The 18,645-nt window shown below is 44.5% G+C and overlaps 1 protein-coding gene across 1 annotated transcript in view; it reads left to right on the forward strand.

The window, feature by feature from the left end:
• The window catches only part of AQR (aquarius intron-binding spliceosomal factor), a 152,103-nt gene that overhangs the window by 64,921 nt on the left and 68,537 nt on the right, over positions 1-18,645 (forward strand). Inside the window, 4 exon segments of the mRNA XM_044271905.1 lie at positions 779-957; positions 9,283-9,338; positions 9,340-9,451; positions 9,553-9,722. Coding sequence (XP_044127840.1) covers positions 779-957; positions 9,283-9,338; positions 9,340-9,451; positions 9,553-9,722 — 517 coding nt within the window.

Below are 18,645 nucleotides of genomic sequence, written 5' to 3' on the forward strand. Positions count from 1 at the left end.
GATTACTTGGTTTTGACTACAAAGTGCGGCTTTGCTAGTTTGGCAGGTCCATGTACAGGCCAACACTGATGCTTAGTGAGTGAGGGCTGTCCACTGCTAAGGCAGTCTTCTGCGTGCACAGGTCACTGTAGATTTCCAGAAAGTTGTGTGAGGTCACAGCTTATTTTATTGTGTACGGACTGTTTGCAATTTGAGTGAGTATTTGTTATATGGTTTTTGTTATATGGCGTGTGATCATGACAACTGTCTGCATTGGGAATCCTTCAGCTTCCTGGTGTTTGACAATAAATGGTTAATAGCATGTTCTTGTTGACTCCCCACCGTGCAGTCTCGTACAAATCCCCTCAGTGGCCCCGGCTAATTTGGAGGAACGTCTCCGGGAACCCAAGCCATGGCTGCTGTGTTATGTTACACGGCTATTTCAGGGTGCTGCGTTTGCTTGTCTTTTGATCTGTTGTTTTCACAGCTCAGATCTGCTATTCTAAGCAAGTAGACATACTTGTCCACCTCCAGACCTGACATTTCTCCAGTCCTGTGATCTTCAATTCTAAATATTGTTTTCTCTTATTTTACTAATAACCAGAAACTTTGGACAAGGGCTCATTTTTTTTCTTCTATTATCTTTATTTTATATATATATATATATATATATATATATTTTTTTTTAAATAATGAATTTGTATGAATGAAAAAAAGATTTAATATTTGTGCTCACAAATGTGTCCTTGCTTGTCTAGTATGTACATATGTTTGTAATTGTTCATTATTTTTCATACAGGCAATCTGAATATGGTGACGTGGTTTTTGGTGGATGGGCTCGCATGGCTCAGCCCATCGCTGCTTTCTCAGTGGTGGAAGTGGCAAAGCCAAATATTGGGCAGAATTGGCCAACTCGAGTTCGAGCAGACGTCACCATCAACTTAAATGTTAGAGACCAGATAAAAGATGAATGGGAAGGTATGGATAATGTAGCTCTAACAGATTCAGTTTCTGTAATAAGCTTTATCACTTTCTGTCGTCATTTTGAGGTATAACAATACATCTACTGCAGTATATCATGGAAGAATTCGGGTAATACTATACGAGTGTATTACTATAGTGCAGCGGCGGCATGAAGCGCACGGCGTCATAGCAACCAATGACTCCGTGCGCTCCTGATAGGGGTCTGATCACAGTTTAGACCCCTATTCTTCATCAGACCTCATATCGAACCCCAAAAATCAGACCCCCAATCTCTCTCAGCCTCTGATCAGAAGGCTTCCCCCCCGACCTCCATCAGCCCCAGATCAGAACCCCCTCCATCAGCCTCAGATCAGACACACAGCATCAGGTCATGCCAGGGAGGGTGAGTAGAGTCAGCTGTGCGTTTCCCTCACTGCTCCCCCGACTCTCGCAAGCTTCCATAATGGAAGCGGTCATTCGCATTCAGACTATAAGACGCACTGCCACTTTTCCCCTCACTTTTGGGGGGGGGGGGGGGGGGAGGAGGAAAGTGTCTTATAGTCCGAAAAATATGCTACAAGTGTGTCAAAAAATGTAAGCTTAAGGGGGTATTTTGTGAGTTTTATATATTTGTGTAATCAATAGGAAATCGTACAATTTTCTCATACACAAATTTTAAATTGTGCTCTCTATGTAATTTATCCTTATCAATAATATCTAACTCCGTATGACTTAGGACTCATTCACAGAAGATAGGACATGCCCCATCTTTGGCTTCATCTTGCAGATCTAGGACCTTATTGAAGTCAATGGCTCTGCACTGGGATGCGTTGTGCGCGCAGCGAGCGCCAGTGTTTTGCAGATCTTTGGGGCCTTAAGATGGTGTCCGTTGTGACCCACTGTCCCAGTATGTATGAGATAAGTAGTAGTTTATTGAGGAGCAGAGCTTATATAGTATTATCACTTAGAACAGCATCTTGTCTTGTCTGGTGGTAGAGGTACTGGAGCATCTCTTGTATTTTTTATTATGAGACTACATGTTAGATTATTTTTTTGTCCCTTTAGGGTACTTGTGCATTTGATCATGCACTTGCTTATTTCATAGACTTCAATGTTTTACTGTTGCTGTGTATGGAGATTTTTCATACTTCCTAGACGGGCAGGGATCGACAGGCCATTTAATATGGCATGCCTTGGAAGCCTTCACAAGACCCCAGGCTGCCATAGAAACCAGTCTGCATCCCATGGTTTTGCCACAAGGTTGGGGAACCAGAGGTCAGAGAGAGCCCCTCCCTCACAGCAGCCTCTCTGATGCCATAGTTGTTACTGACTGTGGCATTTGCCGGACAGTGAAGCATGGATAAGTGACAGCTATATCTGTATACACACCTACACAGAGAATGCTATCAATCACTGATAACACCTCCCCCATGTACAACTGAAGTCAGAAACAGCAGAGATATAGATGTATTGATTACAAGTTTTACTGAATCTTGTCTTTCTCCTCCTGCTCTATACCATGCTGCCTGTAGATTGCACTACATGTTGTGGTGGCAGGTCCAGTACTCCACAACTTGCAGATAAAAAGGAATGCACCACTTTGCCCTGTGACCTGTTATTTTGCTGCGATGCCAGCCTGCAGTGATGGACTGTTTGTGTTATCACTACCGCTGTTACCCTGGCATTACTTACATTTATAGCTTAAACGACTGTCAGAAAAGCAGCCTAGGCACAAGTCCATGACAGGAGGCTTTATAGCTTCATTGGCTCCTGCATCGAGTAACATTTTAGGAACTTATTTTTTCATTATGCAGCAGATTTTCAGACTGCTGCAATAACTTTGCATAATTTGGTTCTCTGCTTAAAGAGGTAATTGCCATCTTAGACATTTATGACATATTCACAGGATTTGTCATAAATATCTATTAGATGCAGGTACTCTACCCCAGCCCGCCAGGGGAGGCAGTCTCTGCCCACCACATTTAGGCTTATGCACATGACCATATGTATTATGCTGTCCGCAAATTGGGGATCCGCAGAATATGTATACCGTCTGTGTTGCATCCTCATTTTTGCTGATCCATTGACTTCGATGGGTCAGTGGCCGGCATTTTGCAGCCAAGTATAGGACATGTTCTTTTTGCGGAACGGACATATGCATTGCGGGAAGCACAAGGATCATTCATGCACTTTCAGCATCCATATGTAAGTTCTGCAAATGCGGACAACAAAAGTCAGTGGATCAGTAGAAAAAATGCAGATGGTACACGGACAGCAGCCATTTTTTGCAGCTGCATGGTTTGCAGATACAGCCGTGTGCATGAGGCCTTAGCTGGGGGTTGAATAGAGAAATGGCCGCTCAGCTGTTTTTCTATGGAAGGGAATAGAGAGGGCCATGCACGTGTGGCCATCTCTCCATTCATTCTCAGCCTGTATGCAGCAGAGGCATTTAGGTCTGATGTCATTACATACAAGAATTGCTGATCCAGATCCCACCAAACCATGGTACGGCCTACCAGCATGTCATGAATTCTACTATGTAGAGAGTGGGATGGAGGAAGAAACCCCTCTAGCAGAGCCCCAGACATACGGGTGCTATAATATGGCGGCTCAAATTGGGACTTTACAGAGCAATAGTGTGGATGGGTGCCTAAGTCACTTTGTAGGATACTGTACGTAAACGTTCCAGCGCCCACAATCTGATTCCATAAACCAGGCACATACATTCATCACCCACCCCAATGTTTTGGATTTACAGTAGTTGTGTGCAATTGGTTTTATTTTAATTTCAAGTAATATTCTGTTGCGGTTTACGCCAAACTGGAAGGAATCATGTGCGTGAGCTGTTATATTAAAGTACAGCTGGACTGGCATTGAGTACTGTACAGAGTAAGGCAGGTCATACACATTAGGCTACATGCACACAACAGTGAAAAACGGACATGTGATGGAATTTTTTCTATGGGGTTATTCACACAGCAGTTTCTTTGACGGTCAGTTAAAAAAACATCAGAAAATAGAACATGTTCCATCTTGTCAGTTTTTCACTGACCGACTGCCCCCATACAATTAAATGGGTCAGTTTTTAACGTCAGATTCTCAGAAAGGCATCAGTGAAAAAAGTCTGTTAAAAAAGGACAGTTCATCAGTTTTTAACGGACGTTATTTTTCACTGTGGTGTGCATGTAGCCATAGGTAACCATTAGCCGAGCGGGCTTCTCTCCCAGTCTCCCCATACATATGCGGGCTCAGGTTGGCTGAGTGTGCATGTTTCTGAAGGCTCATCTCCCCGAGAACTAAATGTTTGGACATCTTATGCCCTTCCCGCACCATTCCCTAAATGTATGGCATGGCGGATAGCAGGTGTGCACGTCATGCAGTACATTTATGGCACAGTGATGGCGCCAGCCACTAGTTGTAAGTTGAAACATGTGATCAGAGATACAGTTTGCGGTGTGTAAACCTTTAGATACCAGCTTAGCGTCTAAATGTCACTGACAACTACAGCATCTAAGGGGTTGATGGGAAAAGGGGCTACCTGTGTACCCCATCAGCCCTCATTATACAGTCGTAGGGAGCCGATTGTTATCATGGCAGACAGAAGCCTAATACTGGCCTCTAGGTCTGCCATGTATGGAAGCTAATATGTGGCCACAGGATGAGAAAGGCGCTCATAGGGTAAATAGGTAAAGATGAAATAGTGTTCTTCAATTTAAGGTGAATATGTGCTGCTCACCTGTTTAGGTTGCACCGAATTGGGTGCAACCGTGATGAAGTTCCGCTGGATAAACTAGGTATCAGGTTGTAGCTGCTGTGTCCAAAAGAACCAAGGGCAAGGGCCAAGTCGCCACTTCGTTAATTACTAGAAATTCTAGTCCCCCGTCACTACATTTGTGGTCTGGCGAGTTGGTGTACGTGAGGCGCAAATCACAACCGGATTTGACAAGTACGGGTTTATTGAGAGACAACGCGTTTCGGGGTGTGCATGACCCCTTTATCAAGTCTGGTGTGCTGCAGGTGCAGCTGGATGTTTGCTGTTCGATTTAATGCACTTGGTTGCTTTTACTGACAATGTAGTACAATGCTTTGCCAGAGATGAAAGGGCGTCCTTACAGCACGCACCACGTGCAGTAGCCGGGCCAGAATACCCCAGCTACATCAGTCTCACCGCCGCAACAGCATTGCCTGACCAAGTATAATAGCAAAGCCACAGTGCTTCAGCCATATCTAATTCATCTCTGGCAAAGCATTGTACTACATTGTCAGTAAAAGCGACCGAGGAGCATTAATCGAACAGCAAACATCCAGCTGCACAAGACTAGACTTGATAAAGGGGTCATGCGCACCCAAAACGCGTTGTCTCTCAATAAACCCGTACTTGTCAAATCCGGTTGGGATTTGCGCCTCACGTCCACCAGCTCGGCAGACTACAAATGTATGGAAGCTGACCAGGAAGCCAGAGACAGGGTGTTAGTAGGTAAGCTGTCTGTGTAATACTGACGTACTGCAATGTATTATACCAGCAATTAGAACATCAGATTTTCAAGTTCACTAGTGGGACTAAAAAAATAAATAAAAATAAAAGCTTTTGAAAAAATAAAATAGACTTCACATATTTAGTACCACCACTTTCCTAATGACCGATCTCTGAAATATTCACGTTAATTATCTTGCACAGTAAACACCGTAAAAATTATGCCCAAAATGCTGTTTTTGTTCACCGGACCTCCATAAATAAATGGTGTAAAAAGTGCTTAAAAAGTCATGTGTACCCCAAAATGGTACCAATGAAAAGTGCTGAAAATTAAATATGTCAAAATATGGCCACAAAAAACAAATTACTAAATTGATTTGGTGTAAAACATAAAAAATATATAAATATTGTATTGTCATTAAATATCAACCTGCAGAATAAGGCTACTTTCACACTAGCGTTCGAGGCTCCGCTTGTGAGTTCTGTTTGAAGGCTCTCACAAGCGGCCCCGAACTGATCCGTCCAGCCCTAATGCATTCTAAGTGGATGCGGATCCGCTCAGAATGCCTCAGTCTGGCAGCGTTTGTACTCCGCTCAGCAGGTGGACACCCGAACGCAGCTTGCAGCGTTTAGGTGTCCGCCTCGCCGTGCGGAGGCAAACGGATCCGTCCAGACTTACAATGGAAGTCAATGGGGACGGATCCGTTTGAAGTTGACACAATATGGCTCAATTTTCAAACTGATCCGTCCCCCATTGACTTTCAATGTAAAGTCAAAACGGACCCGTTTGCATTTTTTTTTTTTTGTTCATGGTAATGCAAACGGATCCGTTCTGAACAGATCTAAGCGTTTGCATTATAGGTGCGAATCCGTCGGTGCAGATACCAGACGGATCCGCACCTAAACGCAGGTGTGAAAGTAGCCTAAAACACATTTCATTTACATCACACAGTGAGCACCATACAATGTAGATATAAGGAAACAACACTAAAAGAATTACTATTGTTTGGCCGCCATTTAAATCGTGAAGTGAAAAAAGTACGGTAATCAAAATTTCAGATGTAACCAAAATGGAGTAAATGGAAATTATAGGTTGTCCTGCAAAAAACGAGCACTGTTACAGCTCTGCTAACAGGAAAAAAGCTCTGAGAATATAGGGACACAAATGACAAATGATTTTGCTTTTAAAACAAAAAATGAATCCCGCCAGCAAAGTAAGCAATATGGAGTATCACAATACATTAGTACGTGCCTTGTATTAATTTTATCTACAGAAGTGCTACTTGCTGACACAACCCCTTTGAGCTTTTTAACGTCCCCCAAAAATTTAATTGTTTGAAAAATAATTCCAGCATAAAGTGGACGTATGGTAAATTAACTATTTTGTAAGGTATATTCTCTTAAGGTATATTCTTTTAAATAAATAGACTAAATATATTGACCAAGGTTTACCACCAGCATAAAGTACAGTGCGTGTCGTTTACTAAGGGCTGGCATGTCACACAGCAGTCATGGTACAAAGCCAGCTGGCTTAAAATGCGGCCAGTTTGTGAAGAGGTGCCAGAAACCGAAACCGGTTCCAGCTAAGATTTTCTGGTGTCATTTATTTGAAATGTGTTTGCCCTTTAAGCTCCACCCACATCCCGATTTTTTTTATTAATTTTTAACTGTCACGTGACATAAAGCCTAAAAAGCTGTAAATTGACATTTGCGCCATATTTTTAACTTTTTTTTTTTTTTCTCCAAAAATCTGGGGTAAAGCCTTTGTGAATATTTTCTTTGGGATACACAGATAAGTAAAAGCTTTTGAAAGTTATAGCCACTTAAAGTAACAGGTCAGGTTTGACTAGGGTTGTGTACTGAAGGGCTAAAGTAGCTGAATCCGACCGGTCACCTCACCAGAAATGTCTGTTTTAGCTACTATATGCATTCCCCATGTGATCACAATTCTGGGGCATCTATCATGACTCTGGATGGAGCCATTCCTTTATTGTTCCTGCTAGAAGTTATAAAGAGATTTCTAGCAGTTTGCAATAAAGGTCCAGCTGGGAATTACCAATTGGGGTATGTCCCAGCAATCAGTGCCGCCAGTGTCAGTCTGTCCAGGGACACCACCTGCCCCCCAACTGGTAACGACCCTCATTACAAACTACTAGTAATCCATTTATAACTGTCTGTCAGTGGGCATACACATTGGATGGTTGGTCAGTCGCGCCAAAACTGATGTTTTTAGCTGTCATTTCTCGAATGCGTATGGCCAATTTAAAGGAGTTGTCCACATTGGCCTATCTAACCCCCTTCTATGAGCTGTGGTAAACCCAGGCACTGGAACTACACAGCTCCGTCCCCCGTGTCGCGGCTGTGCCCGGTTACTGCACCCCAGCAATCTATCCTAAGAAGTCATTAATGGTTATGTCCCGCTAAACCCCTATATCAGAGCAAAATCGTATCGATCACGTCAGTATGCTTCCTCGCTATTGTTTCTAATGGGCACGTTTCTTGTCCTGGTCCTCTCATCTAAAAATAAGCATGTTTAAGGTTATGGGACGTCAGGGCAGCTGATGCAGCAAAATGGGATTTATGTGTTAAAGGTCCTGATAGTAGTGTGCAGGGCACTGCCAGCTGGCACCCGGCAGCATAACAGATCCCTGGCGGTCCTCTGGCTGCAGCAGTACACTTAAATTGACCTCTGTTGGCACCGCAAGTAACCTCTGTGTGTTTGACCATTACTGAATGAGCCAGGCCAACAGCTGAGCGGTACGGGTGCCCCCACCATCTCCATATGTCTGGCTGGATTAAAACGCCAAGATTGTTTTGTTGGCCGTCCAAAGTGCTTTATAGAAATGGAGATCCGGCTGGGATTTGATTTACGTCTGTTTGTAATGAGGTCGTCATTTACTGCTACTCTGCACTTGTTTGCTGTGAAAAACACTCAGATTTACATACAGTAGTCCGGAATTTGACAGAAAACAAGTTATATAAGTAAAGGTTGGTGAAGGCGGTGTTCACATCACATCACGTTTTGGTCTGGTATGTGTTTGTAAAGGGGGAAAAAAGAACTGAAAAAAAAATCTGTTACCTTTCATTGTAGTCCTGCTCTCTAGTGATGAGATGAATACCTACCATGCTCCCAATATACCCATCATGAGCTGAAGAGTCACAGCCTATAGTAGGGGCACAGTGGCCAGTGTGAAAACTGCACTCTATCACTTTCTTGCATAGTGCTATGGAGAACTTAAAAAAAATTCCCCCTAAATTGAAATGTAACACCTATCTCCAGATGTATAATAAATGCCTGACTGCAGGCAGTGCCACTAGTGCCCCCATCCGATGGCAATGAGGAAGAGCGTGAAAAGAGCAGTCATTGAGCATGTGTCTTGCAGCTTCATTTAAAGGGGTATACCGGTCATAGAACGTTATCGCCTATCCACAGGGATAGCTGATAACTCTCAGCTCGGCGCACTTTTCCAACCAGCTGCTCGTTTTGTTGACTTCATGGGGTACAGGGCCCCCGTTCCTGTGATTGGTGGGGGCCCCAGCAGTAGGAACCCGCCGATCTCTTAGTTATCCTCTATCCCGGGGATAGGGGATAACTTCCAATAACTGGATGGAATAACCCTTTTAATGTCGTTGGAGCTGATGCCAATTACACTCCTCACTGTCCCTTTCGATCCCATGAGAGAAATCTTTCACTTGCCACAGTCCTAATTTTCTGTTCTTTTGGAATCTTCTGTTCTCACGCCCTCCGAATAATGTTGATTTGGATGGAGATTAGTTCAGCACTGCCCCAGTGAAAATATAGCCTTATATGAAATGAATAGTCTTATTTATTAGATGTGACGCAACGTGTCATTTTGTAATTTTAGGTCTCCGGAAACATGACGTCTGCTTCCTGATCACTCTGCGGCCAATGTTACTATACTGGCACAAAGATCGATAGGAGACAATCCATTGTGGAGCAGACTGGTCTGATGTATGTCCGAGGCTGTGAGATTCAAGGCATGCTGGATGAAAAGGGGCGAGTCATTGAGGAAGGTAAATTATTATACGGGCAGTGTACCCCACCCTCTGTAGAGTGGGCGACCAACGGAAAGCATAAAACCATGGTGATATAATTGTCAATTTCCTTTTATTAGGACCGGAACCTAAACCCAAACTTAAAGGAGATACAAGGACATACCGGGTGTTTCTTGACCCCAATCAGTATCAGCAAGACATGACAAACGCCATTCAGAATGGGGCTGAGGATGTGTACGAAACCTTCAATGTGATCATGAGGAGAAAACCAAAAGAGAACAACTTTAAGGTAGGCCCGGACTCTTTCCTTAAAGGGTTTATCCAACCCCTGAAACGCTGCACCATACTCCCGGGCTCCTCACACACAATGTACTTAGAGTACTTTCACACTAGCGTTTTTCTTTTCCGGCATAGAGTTCCGTCACAGGGGCTCTATACCGGAAAAGAACTGATCAGGCATATCCCCATGCATTCTGAATGGAGAATAATCCGTTCAGTTTGCATCAGGATGTCTTCAGTTCAGTCGTTTTGACTGATCAGGCAAAAGAGAAAACCGTAGCATGCTACGGTTTTTTCTCCGGCGAAAAAAACTGAAGACATGCCTGAACTGCCGGATCCGGCATTTTTTCCCATAGGAATGTATTAGCGCCGGATCCGGCATTCAGAATGCCGGATCCGTCGTTCCGGCATGCGCAGATCGGTAAAAATGCGAAAAATGTACAAGACGGATCCGTCGGTCCGCATGACCAGCGGAGAGACGGATCCGTCCTTGCAATGCATTTGTGAGACGGATCCGCATCCGGATCCGTCTCACAAATGCTTTCAGGCAGCAGCAGATCGGCGGATCCGGCGGCCAGTTCCGACGACGGAACTGCCCGCCGGATCACACTGCCGCAAGTGTGAAAGTAGCCTTACCTTACTCCCCAGCACCTGCATCGCTCCTGGTCCCCGCACGGCCGCCGCTGCTTCTCCCCATGCACAGATGTGACAGTTGGTGGGCAGCCAATGTCAGACAGGGACGAACCTCCCTAGCGTCAATAGTGACGCTAGGGAGGCTCGTTGCTGCTTGCCATTGGCTGAGCCCCCCTTCCCGAACACTAAATGTTTTCAACAGTGCATGGGGAGAAGCGGCGGACCAGGAGCAACACAGGTGCCAGGGAGCAAGTTAAGTACAGTGCCTTGCAAAAGTATTCACCACCCTTGACTCTTTTTGTAATTTGGTGCCTCACAACCTGGAATTAACATGGATTGTTTGAGGATTTGTATAATTTAATTTACAGAACATGCCCACAACTTTACAGATGATTTTTTTTTTTTTTTTTTTTTTTTTATTGTGAAGCTCACAAATAGGACAAAATAACAGAAAAAGTCAATGTGCATAACTATTCACCCCCCTAAAGTCAATACTTTGTAGAGCCACCTTTTGCGGCAATCACAGCTACAAGTCGCTTTGGATAAGTCTCCTTGAGCGTGCCACATCTTACCACTGGGATTATTTCCCATTCCTCCTTGCAAAACTGCTCCAGCTCCTTCAGGTTGGATGGTTTGCACTTGTGAACAGCAATCCTTTAGGTCTGACCACAGATTGTCTATTGGATTGAGATCTGGGCTGTGACTCGGCCATTCCAACACATTTCCATGTTTCCCCTTAAACCACTCAAGTGTTTATTTAGCAGTGTGTTTGGGGTCATTGTCCTGCTGGAAGGTGAACCTCCGTCCTAGCTTCAAATCACGCACAGAGTGGTACAGGTTTTGCTGAAGAATATCCCTGTATTTAGCACCATCCATCTTTCCCTTAACTCTGACCAGTTTCCCAGTCCCCCCAGCATGATGCTGCCACCACCATTGTTTCACTGTGCGGATGGTGTTCGTTGGGTGATGTGATGTGTTGGGTTTGCGCCAGACATAGCGTTTTCTTTGATGGCCGAAAAGTTACATTTTTGTCTCATCAGACCAGAGCACCTTCCTCCATACATTTTGGGAGTCTCCCACTTGCCTTTCCACAAACTCACAACGTGTCCTTATTGTTTTTAGCTGAAAGTAATGGCTTTCTTCTGGCCACTCTGCCATAAAACCCAACTCTATGGAGCGTACGGCTTATTGTCGTCCTATGTACAGATACTCCAGTCTCTGCTGTGGAACTCTGCGGCTCCTCCAGGGTTACCTTAGGTCTCTGTGCTGCCTCTCTGATTAATGCCCTCCTTACTCAGTCCGTGAGTTTTGGTGGGCGGCCGTCTCTTGGCAGGTTTGCTGTAGTGCCATGTTCTTTCCATTTGGTTATGATAGATTTGATGGTGCTCCTGGGGATCATCAAAGATTTGGATATTTTTTTATAACCTAACCCTGACTTGTACTTCTCAACAACATTGTCCCTTACTTGTTTGGAGAGTTCCTTAGTCTTCATGGCAGTGTTTGGTTACTGATGCCTCTTGCTTAGGTGTTGCAGCCTCTGGGGCCTTTCAAAAAAGGTGTGTATATGTAATGACAGATCACGTGACACTTAGATTGCACACAGGTGGACATCATTTCACTAATTATGGGACTTCTGAAGGTAATTAGTTGCACCAGAGCTTTTTATGGGCTTCCTAACAAAGGGGGTGAATACATACGCACATGCCAATCTTCTGTTTTCTATTTCTAAACAATAGTTTTATTTATATATCTTTCTCATTTCACTTCACCAACTAAGACTATTGTGTTCTGATCCATCACATAAAATTCTGATTAACAAAACATTGAACTTAAAGGGGTTGTCCGGGATTGGGGACATTACTCTAATAGTACAAGTGTGGCATACACATTACATACAAGCAGGTAGTACCTTTGGCACAGATTTCTGCAGCCCCGTTTTCATCTTTGAAATTTATGGCCGGAAGTTACCGTTTTCTTCTCCTCAGTGACGTACCGGGTCCCTTGCAGGCAAGCAAAGCTTCCTCTTCCGCTGCTCAGGGAGCCCGGTGACGTCACTGGCAGCAAATTAATCGAGGTGAATATTGATGAGGGGCGGAGTTACAGCGGCTGGCCAACATCCCGCTCAGCCCCGCCCCTTAACAACCAGCTCAGCCCCGCCCCTTGACAACCAGCTCAGCCACTCCAGTCTGGTGAGCTTCAGAATGAATTGAGGTGAATATTGATGAGGGGGTGGAGTTACAGCGGCTGGCCGACATCCCGCTCAGCCCCGCCCCTCCAGTCCGATGAGCTTCAGAATGAATTGAGGTGAATATTGATGAGGGGGCGGAGTTACAACGGGTGGCCGGCATCCCGCTAAGCCCCGCCCCTTAACCCGCTCAGCCCCGCCCCTCCAGTCCGGTGAGCTTCAGAATGAATTGAGGTGAATATTGATGAGGGGGCGGAGTTACAGCGGAGCAGAGAGACAGCTGTAACCACCTGATGCTGAGCTGCCCCAGGACCCACCGGGCAGTGCAGCCGGAAGTCAGGTAAAGATAAACAGATATATAAACAATGAGTGGGGGATCGTTGGAGCCACATAGAAGTGGCAAAAATAGCTGAAAATGTATGGAGGCCTTAACTTAGATGAACATTGTGAGTAAACGTGTTTTTTTTTTTTTTTTAACATTTGGTCCCGGACAACCCCTTTAAGTCTGTAATGTAACAAAATAAGAAAAAAGTCAAGGGTGTGAACACTTTTGCAAGGCACTGTATATTGTGTGTGATGGGCCCGGGCGTATGGTGCAGTATTTCATGGGTTGGCTAACCCCTAAGTATGTGAGATTCATTGTTGGTACAGTGTAATAGCATAGTAGATATTTTCCTGCAGTCCTATGTAAGACTGTACCTAACACCTCTTGTTATGAGAATTAGTTGGGATCGGTTTGACTGCTAGAACTATTCATAATCCCGACAAAAGGTTGGTGTTAGTTGTGTCCTACACGGTCTCCACTGAAAGTGACAGTGGTAATACGTTCCTGTCCCGTTCACTGCTCCGTTACGGTTTTACCGCTGCTGTCAGGTGCTGGACTTAATTCATAATCCCCATCTCATTGCGGCAAGAACATGCGTGTGTGGCATTCTCTGCAAATGAGAACAGGAGTAAGGTGGAAGGTAGAATATTGATGAGGATAGGTCATCGATATTTTCCACCTGGAAAAAAAACCTTTTAACTGGCTTGTCCTTGGGATTGTAGATGTCACCCGTCACCCGTCACCCGTCACCCCCCCCCCCCCCCCCCCCCACTCATTTGTGCTTCATGCACTCTCCTATCAATAGATTGTGAAGCATCGTGATAGAAAGCATCTGGGAATATTTCATCAGAAAATGTTATATTATTTAAAGGGAACCTGTCACCGGGATTTTGGGTATAGAGCTAAGGACATGGGTTGCTAGATGGCCGCTAGAACATCTGCAATACCCAGTCCCCATAGCTCTGTGTGCTTTTATTGTGTAAAAAAAACTATTTAATACATATGCAAATTAACCTGAGATGAGTCCTGACCCTGACTCATCTCACATACAGGACTCCTCACGTTAATTTGCATATGTATTAAATAGTTTTTTTTACACGATAAAAGCACACAGAGCTATGGGGACTGGGTATTGCAGATGTTCTAGCGGCCATCTAGCAACCCATGTCCTCAGCTCTATACCCAAAATCCCGGTGACAGGTTCCCTTTAAGTTGTGTTTTTTTTATGTTAAACATATTAGAATTTTTTGTGATGTTATTTAGATTTTCCATGTCAGTATCTATGGGGGGAATTTATCATGAGGGGAATATTTAAAGTCAGTTTTGCTTGAGTCTGCATGGTCTTACCTTATGCCATATTTATCAAATGTCACATCTTTTGTCTATAAAAGCTACTCTACTGGAGTGAGATATTGTGGCCTTTTTTTTTTTTTGTTTGTTTTTTTAAGTTCATGGCTAACCACCCACTTTTACATCCACATTACCAAACTGGAGTAAGTGGTGTAAAAATGCAAAAAGGCGCATGCAAGTAGAAGGCGTCACTTCTTCTGTACAGATCACTTTTCAGCAATGATTTTATCTTCACAGGCAGGATTACAATGACAGATATCACCTATATATTGATAACACAGGATCCTCTGTTCACAGTAGGTGATATCACAGATTATCTACTCCATTCTGGCCTCTACACAGGTCACCGAGCATGCCTAGATAACTCTCCCATAGAATTCAGAGTCCCCTGCTGTAAAACATATCTCTAAGGGTTTGGCTACGAGGCGATCTTGGTCGCGCGATACTCATTGCGCGGATTGTAATGAGTGGGGCCACAACACTACTTGCACATGTGCCATGACCTAGTCCCCTATTCGCAAAAAATCCAGGAGCGTTGGATTTTTCTTGATTCTGGGGCTTCGGGCACACACGTGCGACCCTATTTATCTCTGTGCTAGCGCTGTTACACTGCAATCCCATGGCATTCAGATGGTATGACTGCTGTCACGTGACCAAGATCCCCATGTAGCTGAACCCTAAATGCTGTTAGAAGCTTAGGCAAGATGGCTGCCTCCTGTTCAGGAAACAGTTAAAAAAAATCTACAATAAAATTTTTTAAACAGATTTGAAAAAAAGGATCTGTGCTACGATCTGATTTTTTTTTCCTGGCAGAAGAAAATCTAGGGACACATTCCCTTTAAAGGAGAAGTTCAGGGAAGGTGTTTGACTGCGGAGATGGACCAGGTCTTCCAAGGCCCTCTGTTTTAGTGTATGTTACACATGCAGGAGTCCCTGTGCCCAGCTCTGTATTTACTGTACACCACAATCAGAACATATAACATATCTGCCATGTACCCATGTTTAGTCTTGGGCAGCTTCTGCAAGGCCTGTTTCACACTGCCGGCAGTGGTTCCTGCAGAGAACCGGCTGCTCCCTGGAAAATCTGCAGGGATTCAGCTGGACAAATACTGCAGCGTGCCGGTATGTTAGTCTGTGAGAACCACTAGCGGTTACCGGCTGCGGTCGATCAAGGATTGTATATAATATATGCAGTATAACTGCTTGGACTTTACACCCATTGAAACTACATTACACGTAGCCTATTCCCTTCGGCTGGATGTAGCTTTTTGCCTTGGTCTGTGCTGATAGAGACCCCTGTAAGAGGGGCTCGCAGGGCTGTCATTATAGGACAACCACTGTGTGCTCATTGGGGGGTCATTTCTCATGCTCATCCTTTTATTTATGAATTTTTATTTTTTAATAGAATGTGATTAAATCAACGTAGACTGTTGAATTGGCCTCAGTGAAATAGGCGCAAATGTGCTGCAAAAAGTCACAGCCATAAACATGTTTTTATGCCTAACACATCGCAGACAAGCAGAACTGCGCTAAAAATAAGTAAAAATAAGACTCGTTTTTTTTTTGGCAAATTCATACTTAAAAGGCGTACGAAGGTAAATAGGCTGGAAAAAACCGCCTCACACGTAGCCACGCTCACAAAATCCGTCCTCACCATGAAACTGTCTAACAAGTCTAAAAAGACTCCAAAACAGGCACAAAATGATTAGTAAATGTGGCTAAAACAAGGGAACAAATTAACAGAAACCGGTGCAAAACACTCTAATAAATGACCCCCCAATGTGTCCTGCAGCAGCAGTCCTGCAGTTGATTGCAGGTGGGGGCGCCTGGCACTAAGGCTCTGTCCTTACAGCAAGGAAGCTGTGACATCTCGCTGCCAACGTAACAGGTAATGGTCACTGAGCAGGAGCGCTGTATGCAGCATGCCACTCCCATAGGGTGCACATGGGTGCCTCAGCAGCCTCATACTTGACCCGTGCACCGTTCTACAGAACAGATGGACAAGAATGGATGTGCGCTCCAGTTAGCAGGACTTTGAGCTGGCCCCATTTATTGACTTGATGACAGCGCATCACAAGATGCTAATAATGCTGATGGGGCGTAAAAAGAAGTAATTCACAAGACACTAGATTCTGTGGTTTCAAAGAACAGCCAGGAAGCCATGGATTCGGTTCACTCAAGTGTCATAACACTTAAAGGACTGTGCAGAAAGAACCATGTAAGGCAGGGATGTCAAACTCGTGGCCCTCCAGCTGTTGCAAAACTACAACTCCCATCATGCCTGGGCATACTACAGCTATCAGGGAATGATGGGAGTTGTAGTTTTGCAACATCTGGAGGGCCACGAATTTGACATCCATGATGTAAGGGCTCATGCACACGGCCATAGTTTCTGTCCGCATCCGATCTGCATTTCAGGACAGCACTCTGTTTGGCGTCCCTGGAAACAGATAGATCATGTCTTATTCTTGTTTGTTTTGTGGATAGGGATAGGACATTTCTAGAGGAGTGTGCAAAACATGGCAGCATGCACTCGGCCATAGGGTTTCTGTGCAGTGTTGTCTGTTACCCCATCGGCCGGCTGCTCTGGTTGGCGGGTTTCGCATTATTGTGCATGCGCAGTCAGGTCCACCTAACTCGCCTGAGCTTTACTACAAGCTCGTAGGCTCTACAAGCAAGGGGCAGGGTTTCATCCTCCCTGCTCGCTGTGCCTTCAGCCTATAAATAAGGAGGTGAGACAACCCCTTAAAATAGGTGATGGGATTTGTGAAAATGATTGGTTATTTAGAAAATAAGAAGCCATACAATTTTCTAATATAGATGCTTGCAGACCTCCCCCACACACAGTGTCCTCTCCGTAAGGACTGCTGGCATTTAGTTAGCTGTCCGCGTATCTAACAGGTGAATAGTAGTGTAATGAGAATATGCCCAGTATATAGCAGCAGATGTGTCCAGCTGGGCAGCCGTGTATAGCCATAATAAAAATCATTATACCGCCACTAGGCCTGCTTAGTTATTACATGGATGTGTCTTGTTTGTTCAGCCAGCACCTGAATGTCAGGGGTCACAAGCTGTCCAAAATGTAGGCAATTTGATCCAGCGTGTAGTAAAAAGGGTGAACTTTATTCAAATAAACATTAAAATATTCTTCATGTGGAAGGCACACTCCATCACTTACCTATTTCAACTACTACATGCAGTCTTGGGCCGCGGGCACACAGCCCATGTGTCGGACGCACCTCCAGGACTGATGGCAGCTCCTCTGACAAGACCTCACTACATCAGAGTGATTTGAGATGCTGTGAGTTTCTATCTGACCATAGGTCTTCTGTACTGTACTCGCATAATGAGTACAGTATAATAGACCCACTATCAGATGGGAGCTTGTCAATCCCTATGATGCAGTCAGTTCATGTCAGAGGAGCCTCCATCAGTCCGGAAGATGCAGCCGACACATGGGCTGTGTTTCCTGGTCTTCACACGGTCATGTCCATGAGCCCTTAGTCATAACAAGGAGTTGGCTACACCCACCACCTATGTAACATACATACACACCCCTAAAACAGCTGCTCACATACATATTAAAGGGGGAAAAAACTGCTAGATGTGAACAGTAAAACTGCTGCTGATCACAGGTGGTTAACACTCTAAGCACAAGAAATATAGCAGGAGTGTAAAACAATTGATAAGTATAAAAACATATACAGTACAGACTAAAAGTTTGGACACACCTTCTCATTCAAAGAGTTTTCTTTATTTTCATGACTATGAAAATTATAGATTCACACTGAAGGCATCAAAACTATGAATTAACACATGTGGAATTATATACAAAACAAAAAAGTGTGAAACAACTGAAAATATGTCATATTCTAGGTTCTTCAAAGTAGCCACCTTTTGCTTTGATTACTGCTTTGCACACTCTTGGCATTCTCTTGATGAGCTTCAAGAGGTAGTCACCTGAAATGGTCTTCCAACAGTCTTGAAGGAGTTCCCAGAGATGCTTAGCACTTGTTGGCCCTTTTGCCTTCACTCTGCGATCCAGCTCACCCCAAACCATCTCGATTGGGTTCAGGTCCGGTGACTGTCGAGGCCAGGTCATCTGGCGCAGCACCCCATCACTCTCCTTCATGGTCAAATAGCCCTTACACAGCCTGGAGGTGTGTTTGGGGTCATTGTCCTGTTGAAAAATAAATAATGGTCAAACTAAACGCAAACCGGATGGAATAGCATGCCGCTGCAAGATGCTGTGGTAGCCATGCTGGTTCAGTATGCCTTAAATTTTGAATAAATCCCCAACAGTGTCACCAGCAAAGCACCCACACACCATCACACCTCCTCCTCCATGCTTCACGGTGGGAACCAGGCATGTAGAGTCCATCCGTTCACCTTTTCTGTGTCGCACAAAAACATGGTGGTTGGGACCAAAGATCTCAAATT

The sequence above is a fragment of the Bufo gargarizans genome, chromosome 11, assembly GCF_014858855.1.
Source record: "Bufo gargarizans isolate SCDJY-AF-19 chromosome 11, ASM1485885v1, whole genome shotgun sequence".
Taxonomy (NCBI): Eukaryota; Metazoa; Chordata; class Amphibia; order Anura; family Bufonidae; genus Bufo; species Bufo gargarizans.